General features: G+C 38.2%; 7 protein-coding genes across 8 annotated transcripts; 6 read left to right on the top strand and 1 right to left on the bottom strand.

The window, feature by feature from the left end:
• The first annotated feature begins 862 nt into the window (after nucleotides 1-862).
• On the top strand, nucleotides 863-1,818 carry LOC18030151 (23.6 kDa heat shock protein, mitochondrial). The gene is made up of 2 exons (XM_006413267.2): nucleotides 863-1,136; nucleotides 1,235-1,818. The coding sequence occupies exons 1-2, from the start codon at nucleotides 932-934 to the stop codon at nucleotides 1,666-1,668; spliced, it is 639 nt and encodes a 212-aa protein (XP_006413330.1). The 5' UTR covers nucleotides 863-931; the 3' UTR covers nucleotides 1,669-1,818.
• Nucleotides 1,819-2,385: 567 nt separating this feature from the next.
• Nucleotides 2,386-3,886, top strand: LOC18030150 (GLABROUS1 enhancer-binding protein-like). The gene is given in 2 exon segments (XM_024149554.1): nucleotides 2,386-3,244; nucleotides 3,246-3,886. Coding segments are annotated over 2 exon segments (1,110 nt in total). The 5' UTR covers nucleotides 2,386-2,588; the 3' UTR covers nucleotides 3,700-3,886.
• Nucleotides 3,887-5,761: 1,875 nt separating this feature from the next.
• On the top strand, nucleotides 5,762-7,359 carry LOC18030149 (putative glycerol-3-phosphate transporter 2). The gene is made up of 2 exons (XM_006413265.2): nucleotides 5,762-6,695; nucleotides 6,776-7,359. The coding sequence occupies exons 1-2, from the start codon at nucleotides 5,762-5,764 to the stop codon at nucleotides 7,357-7,359; spliced, it is 1,518 nt and encodes a 505-aa protein (XP_006413328.1).
• A 257-nt stretch (nucleotides 7,360-7,616) lies between these two features.
• LOC112082305 lies at nucleotides 7,617-8,047 on the bottom strand. The gene has a single exon (XM_024149929.1). The coding sequence runs from the start codon at nucleotides 7,920-7,922 to the stop codon at nucleotides 7,749-7,751; it is 174 nt and encodes a 57-aa protein (XP_024005697.1). The 5' UTR covers nucleotides 7,923-8,047; the 3' UTR covers nucleotides 7,617-7,748.
• A 758-nt stretch (nucleotides 8,048-8,805) lies between these two features.
• LOC18030148 (E3 ubiquitin protein ligase RIN2) lies at nucleotides 8,806-13,978 on the top strand. 2 transcript variants are annotated; one of them, XM_006413264.2, is made up of 13 exons: nucleotides 8,806-8,915; nucleotides 9,482-9,793; nucleotides 10,277-10,354; nucleotides 10,692-10,778; nucleotides 10,883-11,004; nucleotides 11,274-11,370; nucleotides 11,474-11,579; nucleotides 11,702-11,859; nucleotides 11,949-12,086; nucleotides 12,162-12,229; nucleotides 12,309-12,527; nucleotides 12,794-13,163; nucleotides 13,443-13,978. In XM_006413264.2, exons 2-13 carry the CDS (start codon nucleotides 9,557-9,559, stop codon nucleotides 13,497-13,499), a joined length of 1,737 nt encoding a protein of 578 aa, XP_006413327.1. In that variant the 5' UTR covers nucleotides 8,806-8,915; nucleotides 9,482-9,556; the 3' UTR covers nucleotides 13,500-13,978. The 2 variants fall into 2 exon arrangements, with proteins under 2 accessions (XP_006413327.1, XP_024005170.1); XM_024149402.1 differs by having other exon boundaries at nucleotides 12,791-13,163.
• A 1,945-nt stretch (nucleotides 13,979-15,923) lies between these two features.
• LOC18030147 (monocopper oxidase-like protein SKS1) lies at nucleotides 15,924-19,443 on the top strand. The gene is made up of 9 exons (XM_006413263.2): nucleotides 15,924-16,224; nucleotides 16,671-16,780; nucleotides 16,893-17,163; nucleotides 17,255-17,390; nucleotides 17,717-18,083; nucleotides 18,193-18,558; nucleotides 18,659-18,737; nucleotides 18,821-19,020; nucleotides 19,128-19,443. Exons 1-9 carry the CDS (start codon nucleotides 16,066-16,068, stop codon nucleotides 19,228-19,230), a joined length of 1,791 nt encoding a protein of 596 aa, XP_006413326.1. The 5' UTR covers nucleotides 15,924-16,065; the 3' UTR covers nucleotides 19,231-19,443.
• A 721-nt stretch (nucleotides 19,444-20,164) lies between these two features.
• LOC18030146 (pectinesterase inhibitor 4) lies at nucleotides 20,165-20,767 on the top strand. The gene has a single exon (XM_006413262.1). It carries the CDS (start codon nucleotides 20,165-20,167, stop codon nucleotides 20,765-20,767), a length of 603 nt encoding a protein of 200 aa, XP_006413325.1.
• The last annotated feature ends 607 nt before the right edge of the window (nucleotides 20,768-21,374 follow it).

Genomic DNA, 21,374 nt, shown 5'->3' with positions numbered 1-21,374 from the left:
ACTAGTTACCTTACCCAACAAATTGGTGTAGATTCACTTCTAATCTTCGTAGTTCCTAGCTAGTAGTAGTTATCGCTATGTAATGGAGATAAATCTTTTTAGTTTCATATGTTAGCATTATCTAAGTTGGACAAGATATTAATTATCACCGTTTAATTGTTTTTGTTTAGTTGAATCATACATTTGGCATTTCACACGTATTATTTGTCTAGATTTAGAATGTAGAATCTGCATGTTGTATATAAAACTGTTGAATTTGCAGAGTGGTGAAACGAGCAATGGTTTTTTTCTTCTTTGATTTTATGTTTGGCAATACTTTTTTTTTCTATTTAGTGACAAGGGCATTGTTAAAGGAATATGATTTTTCAGTTCTAAGGATTACAAGTCATATATACTTAGTAAGTAATATAGTAAATAAATGCAATCCTGGGAAAAATTGAGGTGCAAAAAGAAATAAATTTGATGTTCAAGTGTCTGAGTTCGAGAAGCAGTAGTCACGTGTTATACTGACGTGTCGTACTCTGTTTGGTTATATCTCATGTGTTTGACGTGAGCGGACCAATCAGAATACCGCGACAGCTAATCTATCATTTGACCCAATTTTGTGCTAATATGGGCCAAAATTTATGGGCCGTTATTGGACATGAGAATTTATATCTGTTTCGCACTTTCGCTTAGCTTGTGCGCCACGGATCTCTAGAACCATCCGGAAATATGTTTCTTTTTTGTTTCCTGCAAAAAAAAACCATCTGGAAATATCAAATATGTTAATCTCTCCAGAACATTCTCGGACCTGAAACTATCCACTTTCACCACTTTCCTCTTATATATAAGTTCCTCTGTCTCCATTTTCGCCGCACACTTACTCAGACAAAAGATTAGACTCTCTGTGAACTTTCTCAAAAAGCTCTTACTGTTTTTTTGTACACACATGGCTTCATCTCTAGCTCTTAGGAGACTTCTCTCTTCCACCGTCGTTCCTGGTTCCCGTAGCGTTCTTCGTCCACAAGCTGCCTCTCGTCTCCTCAACACCAACGCCGTCAGGAGCTACGACGACGGCGAAAATGGGCACGGTGTTGATGTAGACCGACGATCTGATCGCTCTGTTTCTCGCCGCCGTGATGATTTCTTCTCAGGTAACTCAATTCACCACCAAAACTGTTTCATTCTTGCTTCCAAGATCTACATATCAAATCGGTGCTATGCTAACATGGTTATTGTTATTCTTGTGTAGACGTTTTCGATCCGTTTTCGCCGACAAGGAGTGTTAGCCAGGTGCTGAATTTGATGGACCAGTTCATGGAGAATCCTCTGTTATCAGCGACGCGAGGCATGGGAGCTTCTGGAGCTCGGCGTGGCTGGGATATCAAGGAGAAAGACGATGCTCTCTACTTGAGGATCGACATGCCTGGGCTGAGTAGAGAGGACGTGAAGCTAGCTTTGGAGCAGGACACTTTGGTTATAAGAGGAGAAGGGAAAGATGAGGACGATGGTGGCGAGGAAGGGGAGAGTGGTACTCGGAGATTCTCAAGCCGGATTGGTTTGCCGGAGAAGATATACAAGACCGATGAGATTAAGGCGGAGATGAAGAACGGAGTTTTGAAAGTGGTGATTCCGAAGATGAAAGAGGAAGAGAGAAATGATGTTCGCCAGATCGAGGTCAACTGAAACGGCGTCGTTTTCCTCTCTGTTTTGGTGTTGTTTGTTTTGTTGATAGCACTAGAATAAGAAGTTTGTGGGTCGTTGGTTTTTTTCTTTTCCTTTTATCTTTTTTGACAACAAGTGTGTGGGTCGATGATGAGCCATGTACCCTTAAGCTGAAGGAGTTCTCTTTATATTTCTTGAATCTCTGGTTGTCTGACTTCAATGATTAGCCCAAATTTGTAGATTTTGACATTTGTAGATCTCAAATAATACAAGAAAAGAAGAATAACACCCAACTTTGTGTTGCAAATATATTTCAGAATTTTGAGAGAGAGAGAGAGAGAGACGCATGGAGAGCAACACAGTAGAGAGGAGGGCCATGGTATCTTAATTTGTAAGAATAAATCTGAAGATATCACGTCAAAAATTACCGCTCAAATGGTAATTAAAATTTACGATTTGATGTAAGAAAATGCTAAGCTAGGTTTACTTCTATTTGATCAAATAAAACGAAATTCTGATACGGGTCTTGAATATAGACCAAGGTGAATGATTGTTCCATCGGACCACTAAGAATTCGTTTAACTCGGATGTTGTCAGGACCGAAACTGCATCTCAGTAGTTCGGGGTTGGTCATATGGGCCTAAGTGAAGTCAGGTCCAACAAATGTTAGCTTTTGTATTAATGCTTTTTCACTGTTTGTTTTTCTAGTTTATGCGCAAAAGGGAAAGCATTTTCATCAACATTTATCCACTTGTGTTAAAAAAAAAAAAAATAGAAGAAGAAACAAAATCCTTCAGAGAAAACCTAAAGACACTTAACCTAAAAGCAACCCAATCGACGGCGACGGGAAAAAGGAGAGAATTGCTGAAGAAGAATAAGAGCAAGAAGAAGAAGAAGAACCTCATCAGATCTTTGTTACCTCTCTCTCCCACTTCTGTTTAATGGCACCAAAGCAGGCGGAAAAGATCGAGAAACCTCCGGTTGCCTCTTCAAGTGAAGAGGAAGAAGAAGAGTCTGGTTCATCTGGAGAAGAATCCGAATCTTCAGATGACGAAGGAGATGTCCAGTCCAAAATCTCTCAAACAACTCCTGCTACTATCACTGCCAAGGATTTTGAATCCGACTCTGAAGAAGGCGAATCTGAATCTGATTCCGATTCCGAGCCCACGACGACGAAGACTAAGCCTCTCAACACCGTCGTGACCAAACCAAAACCAGAGACCTCTGGATCTGCTGCCGTGACTCTCCCTGAGAGCTCCACGGCTAAGCGTTCTCTGAAACAAGCAGATGATGAGCCTATTAAGAAGTTGAAGACTTCGACGACTGAGCATGCGAAGAAGAAACCGGCGACTGATGATGAGGTTAAGAAGATTTCTGGAGAAGAAGCTAAGAAGATGTTTCAGAGGTTGTTCAGCGAGACTGATGAAATCGCCATGCTTCAGGGCTTTCTTGACTTCACATCTACAAGAGGAGATCCTTACGAGAACATGGATGCCTTTTGCGATTATGTGAAAACATTGATTGATTTCAATGCTAGCAAAGCTCAGATTGTTACCAAACTCCAGAGGTGTAAGAGAAGGTTTGTCAATATAGTGAGACTCGCTTAAAAAGGGAAAGACGGAGATAGGTGTGATGCTCCAGGATCTTGATCAAAAAGCCTTTGAATTGTCGAGGAAGATTTGGGGAACTAATGGTGTTTTTCCTGCCAAGCCGAGGAAGAAGTCGAAAGAGACTAAGTTGCTTCCCTCAGCATCGCCCACGCACACGAGAAAAGAAGAGAAACCAATGGCAAATGCTTTGAACACCCATCTCTCCTCTAGTGGAGAGATTGCATCGTTCTTCAAGGCAGAGAATGTGAGTGTTTTTGGTTTGGATGAATCGACCGTAAGTGGTAATTGGGATTTGGTTCCAGATGGACCAAAGAAGAGAGAAATGGAGGAAAAGCTGAAGAAGCTCAAGGATACGCAGGTGGAGCTGTGTTTGCAGAGAACTGAACTCGTGGACACAACTGCGAAAATGATATACAAAGACTATGCATCCTCTTCATGTTGAGCTTTATTCGTGGTTTGTCATTTTCACTCTTTTAGTATGCATTTTTAAACTTTTTATTGTGCATTTTAGCCTGTGGAACTAATCTTATCGTAAGTCTTAGTCAGTATTTTCTTTTGGCCACTATGTTGGATGCTTGGTTTGGATATAAGACCCTTTTGTGGAATCAATATTTATTCATCTTGTTGTATGCTTTCGTTTTAATAGTTTATGTTCTGAGTCAGATCTCACGAGAGTAAAACCAACGTAACATCTCAGATTTTTAGGCGAAATCAAAACCCATCGTAGTCTAAGAGAAGAACTCTTATGACCTCAATTAAACTCTAAACACAATGTTATTTGGATGCCACTATTCTTAACCTGTATTCCTTTTGTTACGTAAATAAAGCCATGTAAATGGATAGAAGAAAGTCTTTGCTTTGCTTGTTTTGGAAATCATCAATTTTGTCTGTGACTATGTAGAATATCATCCCTTGGTTTTATTTCCGTTTCTTTTTGTGAAAGACTTTCTCGATTCAGCTCATTCGACATCTTTTTGTGCATTAAGTAGGTAAGTTTAACTCCCTTTGTTCGGTACAATACGAAGGTTCAGCTCTATTAATTGCAATAAGAATCAGTACCATCTTTGCATGTATCAACATGATCAACAGGAACAAGAGGTTAACCTTTTTAGCACCCTTTGCAAATAAAATCCATTTATGTTACAGTTGTGAATCGATTTGTCAATCAATGTGTGTAGTAGTAACCTGTAAACTTATGTAAATAAGTTATTGGCTGCGAATTTATCAGATGTTTTCCTTCTCTCAGCCAAACTAGTTAAAAGGCAAAAACTCATCATTACATAGTTTTGCATTTTGTATAACGATTAGAGATACCAATAACGAGTTAATTGTGTAGATTCATGTAAATCTCTAGCTTGGATGACAATATTAGCTTCTTAACATTTACAGCAAGAATTCCACCTTCTGAAGTTTCTGAATGTCTTGTTCAAATGTGAGGGAAGCATTCAGACGCTTAAGTCGTCTAAACAAAACCGAGCCAAATTTGCAAAACAGCCTGAAGAAAATATACACTATCGAGAAGTAATCCTAATTAAACGATCGAAGATAACTGAATTGACAATGATGGAAGTTCGTTGACCACTATTCGCTTTGTTAATGAATAATCTGTTTTTAATTACTATTCGTAGATATCTTCTGTCATTTTCCTATGAGCTAGAAGAAAAATGAATTTGGACACTATAAGAAGTAACATTCCAAAGAATGTTGTTCCCTTACTATTTAATGAATAATGTGTTTTTAGTTAAACTATTCGCAGATATCTTCTGTCCTTTCCCCCATTTTCCTATGAACAAGAGAAAAATGAATTTGGACACTAAAAGGAAGCAACATTCCAAAGAATGTTAACACCATTTATTGGCATTAGTTCTGTAGATAAATTAAACAACTTATTGAGTTGAATTTTCGGTGAACAAATGGACTATTAAATTTTCTTACGTGCGGGCACAAACGACAGACCGGACGCCGACTCGCTACTTCAAATTAACTATTAAGATATTTCCACATGCGTGTTGAACTGATATCGTCTTCTCTAGTTTGATTTATTTCTAGTTTTTATTTTTGGACTACTTCGTTCCAGTTAGTTCCGATTTAGCCGTATGTGCTATAATTTACTTTGCGTACATAAGGTGAAATTTAATGTTAGAATATTGGGAGGCCAGTGAAGCAAAAGGCTTGGTCAAAAATATATAAAAATATACAGCAAAGGGGCAAAATAAAGTTATTCAAAAAGGACTAGCTAGTTTCGCCTTCTTTAAGTAGTGATTTTCCCTCTCACAGCTTCTCCAACCATTGAAGTGGCAGAGAACGGAGAGTGAGAGAGAAATTTTTATCCTCACATTTTCAAAGGTGAATCCATATTCTTATACCATTCTATATGAAGAACCGTTCTGCTTGATTGTAAGATATTGAGGGTTTCGTACTCTACAAGTAATAGATAGATATACAATGAAGAGTATAAACTCATATCTTGCTCTGTTTTCAGGTTTTGAATAGTCGCTAAAGAGATGGCGTCGTGGACTTCATCCCAATTCCTGTATGAAGAAACAAAGCCATGTGGTATACAGTTCTTGGAACGGTTCAAGCGTTCAGGAAGACTCTCCTTCAAGCAATACCAAGCACTTGTCTTCATCTTGACCTTTGTTGCCTATATAGCGTTCCACGCTGCTCGGAAGCCCAATAGCATCGTCAAAGGAACGCTCTCCGCGTCAAATGCCAAAGGCGGTTGGGCTCCCTTTGATGGACGTGATGGACCAGCATTGCTCGGACAGATTGACTTGGCTTTCCTCTCTGTCTACGCGGTTGGGATGTTTGTGGCTGGTCATTTGGGAGATCGTTTGGATCTCAGGACGTTTCTGACTATAGGTATGATCGGGACAGGCCTTTTCACAGCTCTCTTTGGAGTTGCCTTCTGGGCGGATTTCCACAGCTTCTACTACTTCTTGGCGGTTCAGGTTTTGGCCGGATGGTTTCAGTCCATAGGTTGGCCTTGTGTTGTGGCCGTGCTTGGGAATTGGTTTGACAAGAAGAGAAGAGGAATGATTATGGGTGTTTGGAGTGCTCACACTTCTCTAGGTAACATCGCAGGGTCTCTGCTCGCTTCAGGTCTGCTAAGATTTGGGTGGGGATGGTCATTTCTTGGCCCGGCTTTGCTCATAACGTTTCTTGGGATCGTTGTTTACTTTTTCTTGCCGGTGAACCCTCCGACCGTTGGTGCTGAGAGAGATGGAACCGAAGTTGACTCAACGATGAGGCTTGGTGACACCATTACAGAGAGCTTCTTGAGCTCAAGAATGAGCACAGGATTCGATAGAAAAGCAGTAGGGTTCTTGGCTGCTTGGAAAATCCCCGGTGTTGCTCCTTTCGCCTTTTGTCTCTTCTTCACCAAGTTGGTCTCATACACTTTCCTCTACTGGCTTCCTTTCTACGTTAGCCACAACAGTATGTTTCTCATCATAAACAACACATTTCAGTTTGGTTTTTATAGGACTTACATTCATATATGCATTTGTCTGATGCAGTGATCGGAGGAGAGTATCTCTCTGAGGAAACATCAGGAAACTTGTCGACAGTGTTCGATATTGGAGGCGTGGTCGGAGGAATCTTAGCTGGATATATCTCTGATCAACTTAACGGTAGAGCCATTACAGCTGCAGGGTTCATTTACCTAGCGATCCCAGCTCTTTTCCTCTACAGAGTCTACGGACATATCTCAATGACCATCAATGTGATCCTCATGTTCATGTCTGGAATACTCGTCATTGGACCGTTTGCTCTCATCACAACAGCTGTTTCAGCTGATCTCGGCACACACAAGTCGCTTAAAGGCAATGCCAGGGCTTTGGCTACAGTCACAGCTATTATTGACGGTACAGGATCTGTTGGTGCTGCGATTGGACCGGTTCTTACCGGTTACATCTCGGAGATTAGCTGGGACGCGGTTTTTTACATGTTGATGACTGCAGCTTTCGTCTCTGGTTTGTTGCTCACTAAGCTTATCATTGTAGAAGTAAAGGCTATGTTGTATGGATCATCTGAGGAAGATGAAGTGGGTGCTTCATCATCTTCACCAGCACATAAAGCTCCCATTGATGTCCTCCTATGAGTTTTTTGCATTTTGTCCTTTCCATTCATTGTTTTTCTCTTTCTTTGACAACTTCACAAGAGATTTCACTTTTTTTTGTTGTTATATTTTTACTTAACCTTTCTTTCTTTCTCCAACTGTTTTTTAAGATGATCAATATCTTCATTTCTAAGGGTTTGAATGAGAATAAAATCTTCAAAACAAATAAAGAAGAAGACCTGACGAACAAAATGGTTCAGAATCAATGGCTACACGATTAAACCGATCAAATTGCAATCTGAGAAAAAGAATTTTCATTTGATTCTATTTGATTGTTGACTTTCTCTGAATTTACAATCCCACAACAAAGTACCAAAATTATCAGGAGAAAAAAAAAAGATTGATTTTGAAGGAGAAGGAAGTGGAATCTGTCAAACGTCGTCGTCTCTACTTTTGGGTTTTCGATATTTCTCCTCAAGTTGCTTCGCCATCGAGACGGCGCAGCGGCCAAGCTGCTTGATGTTGGGAACGTTGTAGTTCTGGGCGATGTAGATTCCGCACACTGTTCCCGTGAGGAAAGAGAAGCTGCTCCGTATTATTCCCATCTTCTTCTTCTTCTTCTTCTCCGCGAGAGAGTGAGTGGGTTCCGGCGTGAAGCCTAGATCGGCAAATTTAGGGCTATTTGAACTAGCGAGATTGATCGGAGATTCGCGGAAAATTAGAAGCGATACTCGCGAATATCTTGAGAATTCTAGAACAAGTCGAAAAATCGGTCGAAGATCCTTTTGTGGGCCTGTAGGGGTCATGGCCCAAATATAGCTTAAACTTTCATGGGCTCGCGCTGGTTTATATGTTGAATTTAGTCTTTTTAGTTCTTTCCAAAAATGAAAATTTTTGTGAGATTGTTATGCTCAATCCGGACAAACCGATCGGATATGAAAATGTATAACCATAATAAATTAAACAAATGGACACACTTATGTATGGAAAAAAAAAAAAATCCAACTCCGAATTCGAATGAAACCAAACACAAACAAATTGATCTAAAACCAGTCTTGAAAGTTATGATATATTTGAGTAATATCCGAATCTGAACAGAACTCTAAACCATATAAACCTTCTACAATATATTAGATTGAGGAAACCTTTAATTAATGACTTAAAAGATTTGGTTGAGTCATATTGGAATTTGTTGGTATGTCAAATCAGGTTATAATTACTTTTTTTCTAAATAATATCTCTTAACATGCATTAAACATAGTTACTTTCTTAGTGTTAAAAAACAAAAAACAATATAAGTACAGATTTTGGTTCCACCGCGACAAAATCTGGATTTGTTAAATAAGATTGATGTTGTTATATATGCATTAAACATGGTCAATTTTCGTAAACATAAACATACATGTGTTGAAAAAATTAACCTCTTCATAAAAAAAACACATTTCTTATTTTTCCTTATTATATTTTTTTTAATAATACTTTCTTCCTGGAGGAAGATATCGATTTTTGCTCTTCTACTTTTTCCTTGTCTCGATCGAGAGGAAGACAGAGAAGCCGTTTCTAAAGAGATTTTCCAACCGACAGCTTCGCGGATTCAGGTTTTTCTTGCGATTCGATCGATTTTGTAGAAACTCTGATCTCTTGCTTGTTTATCTGCATTTCCTCCGTTGAATCTTCCCAGCTCCTTTCTGTCTAATTGTTCTACGATTTTGAATATTTTTTATTTATGTTTCAACCTGTTAAATCTGGGATCATATCTTTTTGGGCGTGATGACTTCTCCAGACCCGAATTCATCCCTCTATTAAGCATTTTTGGCTTCTATACGCATTGACTTTCACCTGGGGAATTATGAGGAATGTATACTCCATCTGAAAGAATTTTAGTTTCTGTATTTCTTTTGTTGTTTTTTTGCTGCTGTGAAGCTCAATTGTCAGTTGATTCCAAAAATTCTGTCTTTCTGATGCAAATGGTCAATCTTGTCTGACTAGAAAACAAAAATTGTTGATTTTGTTCGAAAAATCATATCTTTTACTTTAATTTTCCTATGTGATCGGATACCTAGTTGATTTGTGATTACGGTGTTCATTTTTTTGTCACTTGGCTTCTGGGTTTTTGTTGTCTCGTCCAAGTCTTAGATACTGATGATAGATCATGTTGCTGCAGATGGCATCGTGCTAATATATGACTAAATGAGACTGTGGGGATTAAGTTTAAGTGAGAAGGCTGTTATATTTCCTAATGGGGATAAGGTACTTGCCGGTATCGGTAGCAGCAACAGCTTTGAGCTTTGTGGGCCTGCAAGTCTGGACAGAGTTGTCTCTTGATAGACTTAGAGCAGATGGGCTAATAGCCAAGAACGTTTCTTTAGGAGACTCCGAGCATGCGCTTGAGCTGCTTCTTGGTTCTTACTTTACAATCGCGCTGCTGACAAGTTTTGTGCTCAATGTGTATATTCTTCTGGTACTTTCTCTCAAGGTAAGAGTAACAGTTTTACCACTGGGAGTCAGTATAAGCAACGGTTTTTCTATTATTTAGATTTCGTATACTCTATGTCATTGTAGTCTCTCTCCAAATCGATGAGAGTTGACTTTCAAACTTTCTTGCTACTTGCTGCTTTGCGAACTATTCTAATGCTCTCAAAATATCGACCGACCCATCACCACTGATTTCTCTTCTGTTGGAAAGAGTCCAATTTATAGTTATTAGTTTGCTTACAAGTGAAAATATTATCATTAGTATACACGTGGGAATAAACTGCATAGGAAGCAAGTTTTCCTAATTTGTAAGCGTTAAACTCTGCTAATTGAATGTCTTGCATGAAAGAAACTCAAGAAATTACGACTTCATGCTGTTCGTTACCATAGTAATGTGCAGAGGCTTACTGATTGTTTAATTATTTCGGGAAATGTCTTGTGACCATTTTCTGTGGTTCTAACGTCTTTTAAGCGTCTATTGCAGACTCTATTTTTTGGAGATTTATATGCCGTTGAAACAAAAAAGTTAGTGGAGCGACTTGCCAATTACATCATTTACAAGGTAGCTCTTCTTATCTCGAATGAAAACTAGACTGACACATACAATAACCTACATTCTGTGTTTTGTATGAGAATCTTGGTAGTTTTCATTACTTAATTTCTTAACAGCTGCAGGAAGAATAAATTAAATAGATTTATAATTTCAGAGTAAAGAAAAGAAAGATAATTGGTTTTGAGGCTTATGAGAGGTCCTTACTTTAGACATATGATTCTGCCACTTTTTCCTCTCATCAACTCGTGCACTTTGCATCTTTGTTTAGTCCTTCCGTAATTTGAGTTATTTGCATATATCTGTATGTATTCTGGATGTTGATAGATTAAACCCCCTTTTAATCTAGGGCACATTTCTGCCGCTGGTGATTCCCCCAACAATATTTCAGGGTGTACTGTGGACAGTTTGGCTGACTGTTCTATGCACTTTAAAGGTATGGTTTACTGCTTGCAGTTTGGCGTTCTTGTTTTACGATGAACAAAATTCGGATTATCTTTCTAGACACCCTCCTAATGTGAATCTTGTAATGTCATGTAGATGTTTCAAGCTTTGGCTAGAGACCGGCTAGAACGATTGAATGCATCACCTACTTCTACACCTTGGACATACTTTCGTGTGTATTCAGTGCTGTTCTTGGTTCTCTCTGTTGATATGTTGTGGTATTTCCTAAAACTTGTGGTATAGTGTCAACTGTCAAATATTCAATTGCTGCATTTTCTATCTGCTTACGAACTTAAACTAGAAAAAGTCATGTTTCCATTCGAATTTCTCTCTGGACTCCATACATACTTCTTAAACTTGAGTAATGTGTATTATCAAGGGGGTAAAACAAATCAACCTACATGGCAACGCTCTTGAGTACTGATATAATTGTGCCTGGATGATATTTTGAGTAAAAGGATTTAACTTTTTTCCTCCTATTTTCCAGGATCAAGCTTTCCCTTATGACTTACAACACAATTGGTTCCTCTGTGTATCTGTTGTTACTTTTTGAGCCATGCAGTATAGCTTTTGAGACCTTGCAGGTACTTAAGCAATAGCAGTTGTCTTCTTCGTCCTACTTGTTGTCTTTCTTTTGTAGCCATTTGAAAAAAAAAAAAATATGGAGCTGATCGAATTATCTTGCAGGCGCTATTAATTCATGGGTTTCAGCTGCTTGATATGTGGATCAACCACTTAGCAGTCAAGAACTCAGACTGCCAAAGATCCAAGTTTCTCGATTCCATGACAGCAGGTCTTTTCTTTTCTGGTGTTATGCCATGTTTTTTTCAGTTAGAACCCGGAAATGCATTTCAATTAGTATTTTTGGTCTATTCGAACTCCACATCTCAAGGTAAACTCGTACACTTTGGATAGGCTCACTGTTGGAATGGAAGGGCCTCCTTAACCGTAACCTAGGTTTCTTCCTGGACATGGCTACTTTGGTAATGGCCCTGGGTCATTATTTGCACATCTGGTGGCTGCATGGCATTGCCTTTCATCTGGTGGATGCAGTTTTGTTTCTCAACATACGTGTAAGTTTGTTAACTGACTTCCTGTAAGATGGTGTTCCAGAGCATTCAATTGTTGTATCTTTTACCTGGTTTTCCATTTGGTTTGGCAGGCATTGCTCAGTGCAATTTTGAAACGAATAAAAGGATACATTAAACTTAGAATAGCTCTGGGCGCTCTCCATGCAGCCCTTCCTGATGCAACTTCTGAAGAGTTACGGGCATATGATGATGAATGTGCTATATGCCGGGTATGCTTCTGCTAAAGAGTTATTTTCATATACCTTTTCAATACCTCAAACTCTTGGGTACATTATGTATGGCAGGAACCTATGGCTAAGGCTAAAAGGCTTCACTGCAACCACCTTTTCCATCTTGGATGCCTGCGATCCTGGTGCGCTTAGCAAGATACCGACAGCCTTAAGTATATATGACTGAAACTGCTGATCCTGATGATGCTTTGGTTCTGGCAGGTTGGATCAAGGTCTAAATGAGGTTTATTCGTGTCCTACATGTCGTAAGCCTCTTTTTGTTGGTAGAACTGAAAGTGAGGTGAACCCTCGCACAGTGGAAGTCTCAAGTGATGAGCAGTTAGCCCGTCAGCTTGAAAGGCAAAACAATCCTGGACATCCACTAGCCACTGGTTTATTTCCTGCCGAGATGCCAAATTCCGATGAAAGTGATCCTTCGAGGTTCAGTTCATTCTTCTTTCAGATTTACATATTAACTACATCATAGTTACAACTTGCTTATTACTTAACGATCCTCTTCCTGTGACTCTTTAATCTTGGTGCTGATATACTAAACTCCCGTTGTCGCCTTAATTTATAACAATATTCAAAGTTGGATAGCAAGTTATATTTGGTTTGTGGCGATCACTAATTTTCTTGGATTTTTGTAAAAGAGATGCATTTCAAACTCGATTGTACAAGTTCTCACCTTTTTCCTCACATAGTAGGAATTTAGGATTGGATCCAAGCTGGCTGCAGACATGGTCAGGTCAGGGTGTTGATGTCGCTGGTCCCTCTACCGCTTCTAGGTCCGTTGGACTGGGGCGGGTTCAGATGATGATGAGGCATCTTGCATCTGTTGGGGAAAGTTATGCTCAAACTGCCCTGGACGATGCTGCTTGGAGTCTATGGCCAATGAACCCTTCACAAGCATCCACGTCTTCTACAACCATACCTCCTGGTGCTGGGGGAAGGACAGGTGCTCTGCATCTAAGAACTGTATCAAGTGCGACAAATGAAAGCTTGGCAAATATACTAGCTATGGCTGAGACAGTGAGGGAAGTCATGCCACATGTGCCTGATGAAATTATTTTCCAGGTAAATTTTTAAGTTCATATTGGATGGTCTGTGTAGTACGTGTTAAGTTGACGGGTCATTTAGATGGTTTTGCACTGAGTGGAAGAAACGAAATTTCATATATTATACCTGAAACCGGATTGCATCACTTTATTTACGTGGTCGATATGCCTAAACCCATTGTCCGTTGCTTTTTCTCTTGGTTGAACATGACTGGTCCTTGAGTGATGCATGCTGTAACTAGATGCCGAATTGTTCAGGTCTAATACTAGAACATGTTGCGGTTTCAATTTCTTGCAGGACCTGCAGAGAACGAACTCTGTTGCTGTTACAGTGAACAATCTTCTGCAGATGTGATGTTAGTTTGTGTAAAAATACTTGAGCACTTGCTGCACTTCCATTTCAACCTTTAGGTATAGATTAATGATTCGGGACATATCCTTGTCCTTAAGTTTACACACCACCCAACATTCCAAGATTCACCCGCTGTAAATAGAAGGCGTTGTGCATCACTCTTTTGCTATAGAGAAGAAGAAGCTCTAGTGTATAGCATCTGTTCATTGCGCTCTTGAGAAAGTTAAAGGTCTGATATTTACAGTGTGCTGATACCCTGGTGGTCTGGAGATATCTTGTCGCAGTTTGACCTCGGCTCTAATCTCGAGGGAGAGTGACCACTGTATGCTGCTACTTCTCCTGTATAAGAGTGTGTAATGTTACAATAAAAAGAAGTAAATTAAAGAATCTACTGTTATTGATGCAATAGCCTGTATGTAGTATATCATGGAATGTATAAACTCAATTTTTTTTCTCAAAAAACTTCCTATTTCCTCTAAACTGGGCGTGTAATCAGAGAAATACCAAACGTGGCTCATTCATTCAGAGGCCACATGTGCACAACTTCCTAGCCTGAAAAGTGCAGTCGGAAATTGGTTGAACAAACGTGTCTTCTTTGGTAAAGAAGAAGACGATGGAACATGATTCACCTCTTACTGATATTTACATTGGTCTATTTAGCAAATGCCGGAAAAAACAAGGGTTATTTAGCATACTTAAGTACATTTTCTCACCGTTAGTTAAAATTTTGTTTGTAAATAAATTATGTTTGTTCATTTGTGCTGTAAAGTAACATCACCTGTTCAAAATAAATTAAGGGAAAGTAGACTAAAAAATAATAGTTATTTTAAAGGCGGTCCGAAACCTGATGATACATTTTAGCTTTTATCTAAAAAAACGCAAAGAGCTCCTCGATGTGATCCATTTATGGATTAAGGAGTCATGGGACAATCTGTGAAATAAAATACAAGCCATAGGTACATACACGCTTACTTTATTAAAGTTGATTACAACACATATGTATAGATTGATAGATATATGTATAGTCGTATAGAACTATATTTCTCCTTTATTAAAACTATTAAACATGCATGGTTGTTCGTAGCTTTTCCAACATGCATGCACTTTTGTGAGTGTTTGAATAGTAGTAGATTAAAGAGTAATTTGGTAAGAAATCCCTGATAAAGTAATAGCTTAATTGTTTCCGTAAAATATGAGGTTTTGAAAGCCCTAATTATTTAAATAGAAGGTATAACTAATTAATCAACACATACAAAATTTCAAGAAAGCTTTTCAGATACAATTTGATATCGTTCACAACCACTTCGATTTTATTACCCATCAATAAAGAAGTATCATGTAGGTACCTTTGACGCAATTTCAAGCCAAAAAAAGATTGTGAAGAGATTGTTTCTTTCAAAAGAAGCAACTTTCTTCTAGTCCATGCCGTGCTTAAATTGCTTTGGCTAAAAAAGAACCAATTTATCTATTTTAAAAACGATTCTAGTTAGTTCGATAGATTTTATAATATAATTAAGGCTTTTGCTCTTTGGAGAAATAAAGAGAATAATCATAGAATATATAATTGATGGATAAGCGCGGTGTATTACCCATTTTTGAAAATTTTAATAGTCATTATTCAAAAAAAAAGGAAAGAATTTAAAAGTCTGGTTTTGATAAGTTCAATACCGACCAACAAATTGGGGGTCATAATACAAAAATAGCTGAGAAGGTGGCGTTTTGATTTTGTTCCCACATTCTTCTGCGCCATGTTTCCGGGTCCTCACCTCAATCTTTGCATTTCAACGATTTGATTTATCCTCTTTTCATTTCAGTTATATATACTTTTATTAAGCAGAAAATTTCCCGCTTGATTATACTATCTATTTTATATTATTATGAATTAGGTATATCATCGTTTCCTATAATTTTTTAACTAAAACCAAAGAATAAAATGGATATATGACTAATACATATAGCTAAATTGGTTATATCAACATTCGAATTCAATTTGTATATTACACGTTGTTTTCTTGTAACAATATATTACATGTTGTTAACAAAAAAAATTTATATGATAACAAATAATCGAAAAAATATTAAGTTGTTAGGTTTTTGGTCTTGATTTGCAAAAATATTAAAATATACGACTTTTATATGTTGCTAATGAGTTTTTAACACTACTACTTTTTATAGTATTAAACTACATCAACATTTATACATTTTTTATTTTAAACATTAATCTCACATATAGCACAAATATAACACCTAATACGAAACTTAAAAATGTAAAAATAAAAATTTAAATACAAGACTAAAGAATTTTAATTTACAAGACAATTTTTTTGAAAGAATTATTTTTAGAATAGTGCCAAAAGTATAGAAAATTATTGAAAGCCCCTTTGTCCTTCATTTTCCACTCTCTTGTAAGAAATTCAAAAACCCACACTGACACACTTCACACCCATTTCTTCGCCTTCCCTACCGTTTTTTCTTTTTTCTCCTCTCTTCGTTTCGATTTCACCATAATGATGTCAAATCCGTAGCTTTGTGATTACGAAAACGTAACAACAACAAAAATCCCAAATCAATGGCGGCTGTTTCTCTCTACTTCTTTCCTTCTTCGGCGTTCTCGTCCTTCCTCTGCTTCGTTCTTCTCTCCGGCGTGTCTTTCGCGGCGGACCCTTTCGTCTCCTACGACTTCAAAGTTTCTTACATCACCGCTTCGCCTCTCGGCGTTCGTCAACAGGTTCGGTTTCGTTCCTCACTTTACTTTCTTACCTTTTTTACCCGGAAATCTCGGATTCGGTGTTTTAATAAGAGAGATTCAATGGCGTCTTGTAGTGCTTTCGGTTTCTCAGTTTTCTGAAACTCGTAGTATACCTCTGGATCTATAAATATACAGTGCGTGTGTTTTGGGTTTTGGCGAGTGATGGGTTCCTTCTATTTCGGTGTAATATTCGAGCTTGATAGATGCTAAAGAGGGACACTGAAGTTGATTTAAACCCATTAGCATAGAGTCTCAAGAAATTGATTTAAGTGGGGTTAGGTATTCAATTGGTGTTTGTTATTATTTGAAAATGTTGATTGGCATATAAAAAAAAAAAGCTGCTGTGTAGATTGATTATTTGCAAGCCTACTTTGATTTGGTGTTAACTTCGTGTAAATGGTTTAAACATATATGATCAAATTCAGGTTATAGCCGTCAATGGGCAGTTTCCAGGACCTCTGCTTAATGCTACTACCAACTTCAATGTTGTTGTTAACGTCTTCAATCATTTGGATGAGCCTCTCCTCTTGACTTGGTGAGACCAAGAGCTGTCCTTTTTACCTCCCTTATTACATAGTTTCTGAAAAGTTTTTATCTTCCTTCGAAAATATGCTTCTTGACTTCTTTCATTTTATCTGTTGGAATAGGCCTGGCATTCAAATGAGGCGTGACTCGTGGCAAGACGGTGTTCTTGGCACAAACTGCCCAATCCCTCCAAGATGGAACTTTACTTACCAATTTCAAGTGAAAGATCAAATTGGAAGCTTCTTCTACTCCCCTTCACTCAACTTTCAGAGGGCATCTGGTGGTTTTGGTCCAATCGTGATTAATAACCGGAACATTATTCCTATCCCTTTCCCAGAGCCTGACGGCGAAATCATCTTCATTATTAATGATTGGTACACTCAGGACCATAAAGTATGTAATCTTCATTGTCTTTGTCCGCATTTGGTTATCAGTACCCATTTCTTTTTTTTTTATCTGTACCTGAAACACTGTTGCTTGTCAGGCATTAAGGAGAATACTTGACTCTGGGAAAGAACTTGGGATGCCTGATGGAGTCCTCATCAATGGGAAGGGTCCTTACAAGTACAACAGTAGTGTACCTGATGGAATTGATTACTTGACAGCTCATGTTGAACCAGGTACTGCGTTGGGAGTTTCCAGAAATTCTGCTTTCAATTTGTCTCATGAGACATATGAATCTACACATGTGACTTTCCTTTGCATCCTAGTAAAATTTTGTTTGAGTAGTTGTCTGCGGGTCTCCAATCTCAGTTAGTCTTGGTGGTTTAAAATTTCTTTTTTCCTTAATTACTTATAGCTCTTAACACATGGATAACTGTTTCATGTAGTTGAACATCTCGTATAGATGGGACTTAAAAATCAAGAAGATTTGTCAAGATTCGGCCTTTTCAATATTGCAAATTACTAGCTTGATACGTTGCTATAACGGTGTTATATTTTGCAGGAAAAACCTACAGAATCCGTGTTCACAATGTTGGGATCTCGACAAGCTTGAACTTCAGGATTCAGAACCACAATTTGCTTTTGGTAGAAACCGATGGTTGCTATACCTCACAGACAAACTTTACCGATTTTGATATTCATGTAGGACAGTCTTATTCATTCTTGGTAACCATGGACCAAAATGCCACAAGCGACTACTACATTGTGGCCAGTGCTAGATTTGTGAATGAAACCGTGTGGCAAAGAGTCACTGGTGTCGCCATTCTCCATTATTCTAATTCCAATGGACCTGCTTCTGGTCCTCTACCAGTTCCAAAAACAGATGTTTCTAATTCGTGGTCAGCAATGACCCAGCCGAGGGCCATCAGGTTTGTGTTTTTTTTCCTGAGATTTTGGGAGCAAGTGCGTTTATATACTTCCCTGCTTATTGCTACACCTAGATTTTGTTCAGGTGAAGCTGACTGTTTTCATCTGCAGGCAAAACACATCTGCCAGTGGAGCTCGTCCAAATCCGCAGGGATCATTTCACTACGGTCAAATAAACATCACTAACACGTACGTCTTGAGAAGTTTGCCTCCAACAACAATTAACGGGTCGCTTCGTGCTACACTCAACGGGATTTCATTTGTGAATCCAAGCACTCCAGTGAGGCTTGCAGATCGCTATAAAGTGAAAGGAGCTTACAAGCTGGACTTCCCTGACAAACCTTTTGGTAGACCTCTTCGTTTGGACAGATCTATGATCAACGCAACATACAAAGGCTTTATACAAGTTGTTTTCCAGAACAATGACACCAAGATCCAGAGCTTCCATGTTGATGGCTATACGTTTTTTGTTGTTGCGTAAGAAGAAACCATGATTCCTTGTCATCTATTCTTGTTTCTCCTTTTGAATATCTCTATTGAAAATGAAACTCTGGTGTTGATGTACCATGTTATCCAGGATGGACTTTGGTATATGGTCAGAAGACAAAAAGGGTTCATATAACAATTACGATGCCATCTCAAGAAGCACAATTGAGGTTCGTAAACCGCAGCTTCGCTCACATTACTCTGATCTGCATCTTCTCTTAATCATTTTAATTTGGTTTTTCCTGTAACTTAGGTTTACCCAGGTGGATGGACGGCTGTACTTCTTTCCCTTGATAATGTCGGAGTTTGGAACATCCGAGTAGAGAATCTTGACAGATGGTATCTTGGTGAAGAAACTTACATGCGGATCATAAACCCCGAGGAGAATGGCCAGACAGAGATGGATGCCCCTGACAATGTCCTTTACTGTGGTGCCCTTAGGCATTTACAAAAGTATGTACTCTGAAACTTTTGTTATTCCTTTTTCTCTTTCGCTCTCTTGCTCTACAATGTGAATATGTGATATACAATCTTAACACTCTTCTTCATGATTGTTGCAGGCAACAACACCACTCAGCTGCAACATCTATGTTAAATGGTCACTTGAAGCTAATGTTTAGCATGCTAATGGCATTGCTCCCCTCGGTTTTCACTTTTTTCTGAGCCTTTTACATATTTGTGTGGATCGACCGGGGAAGTGAAGTTCTCTCCGGTCTATTTTTCCTGATCCCTACTAGTTCGGCTGTAGATCGTAGTAGATGTTACACGTTGGAATTTATTTCAGTGATGTTTAGATTGATTAATTAATCCCCAAAGTGCATAGATCTTTGCTTCCCAAGGATCAGAACAACTCTGGTTCTTGCGTTGTTTTCGATCAAATTGGTTCAGAATCATGTTTCTTGTTCTTTCTTACCACTCTTCTCAAATGTAACGAAAGAATTTTTTTTTCCTTTTAAACCATCAATGTTTATTAAAATTACAGGAACATATATTAACTATCATGTACAAATTCCAGCAGGTCAACACCTATCTATAAATCATGTGATTCATGCATCGGAGATATGTTGATCTGTCATTCTTAATGATTACAGAAGAAAGATGACTAATAGTATCTTTAACAAAAAATAGAAAATAAATAAAAAGATGTTTCTGCGAAATAAGAGATCTGGTCCACGTTCATATTACATGGGCATTATATGCACATCACGTGCCACTTCGCTTAAACACCGGAATGAAGTTTGTCTTCAGTTTCTAATTATAGGGATAATGATTTGAGGAAAGCGCGACTAATTACATACATAAGTGGTTAATAATTCTGGAGAAATTGAACAAACAGAATTAATGAGATGTCACATGATTAGAATCATATATAAATCAAAATAATATAAAACTAACTCATTTGTTATAGTTTTTAATTCAAAATCAATTGATAATTTAGTGGATTGATATTCATATCATTATCATAATACACACATTGGATGATTAGATCTACCCTCTATATATATACACATACTGCATATATATATTCACAACTCGGCAAAAAGTTTGCATTTTCTATTCTCTCTCAAAAGCCGATAGACCAAAAAAAACACTAAACATGTCGCGTTTCGTGATAGTACTCTCTCTAACTCTCGTTGTTCTCATCAACTCATCAAGCTTTCTAAACACAGCAGCCACTCCACCAGCCAAATACCAAAACTACAAAACGTACGTAAAAACGGCATGCAGCTCAACAACATACCCTTCAATGTGCTACAAGTCACTGTACTCCTACAGCTCCACCATCAAATCCAACCCAATCAAACTCTGCACAACTTCGCTCAGTCTCAACGTCAAAGCCGCCATTAAAGCCACATCAGTCGTTTCTAACCTTCTCAAAAAGGCCAAAGCCGCCTCGAGCCCTGAGGTCCCGATCCTCAAGGATTGCGTTTATGAGTTGAAGGACACTGTCGACGAGCTCAAGCAAGCCATGGCCGAGATGAAGAATCTTAAAGGTGGAGGAATCTCTAAGGAGGAGCATTTAAAGAACGTGAGGACATGGGTTAGCTCGGCGTTGACCGACGAGGGAACGTGTACGGACGGGTTCGAGGAAAGGAAAGTGAATGTGGAGACGAAGAAGAAGGTGAAGAAGGCTGTTGCTGAGCTTTCAAGGACTACAAGCAATACTTTGGCCCTTGTTACTAATTATCCAAGTTACTGAGATTAATCATTATATTCACGAACTCATCTCTTTGCATGTGCATGTGTACCGTTTTCTTTTCTTTATGTCATTAAATAATTGGCATTAATTACCTAATTAGTATAAACTCCAAAAATGTGTAACGTTTTAGAGTTACTTCACGTATTCTTGAGTATATATGATATATTGATATGGATCAACATGTTAAAGGATTCGTATTTCATATGCCTTGAGGAACTGTTCCAGTTGGGCCATTTTGCCGTTGACCTTGTGACTTTTTTCTCTATGAGGAGGAGGAGATCCTGGAGATCATCTTAATGTTTTTTCTTAATTTCTTTTACCACTTACACCTCGATTATAACATAACGATTACAAACCAATAGACTACAAGCTCTGATTACTGTCTTTATGATTTTGTTTTCTAAAACATGCAAAATGAGTCTATATATATGATACTATACATACAAAGTTTTTTAAATAAATTTAAGTAAGCGAACACGCAACACATTTTATGTAAAGAAATTCAAGTTTCAATGACTATCAGATATTCATTCTGTTTCGAAGTAATAGACTTTTTAGAGAAACAAATTGTTTTAAACTATCTGATATTTGTTTTCTCATTGGTTAA

The sequence above is a fragment of the Eutrema salsugineum genome, unplaced genomic scaffold, assembly GCF_000478725.1.
Source record: "Eutrema salsugineum unplaced genomic scaffold, Eutsalg1_0 scaffold_1, whole genome shotgun sequence".
In the NCBI taxonomy this organism is placed as follows: Eukaryota; Viridiplantae; Streptophyta; class Magnoliopsida; order Brassicales; family Brassicaceae; genus Eutrema; species Eutrema salsugineum.
The sequence above is the reverse complement of the archived record's forward strand: the minus strand, read 5'-3'. Positions and strand labels throughout refer to the sequence as shown.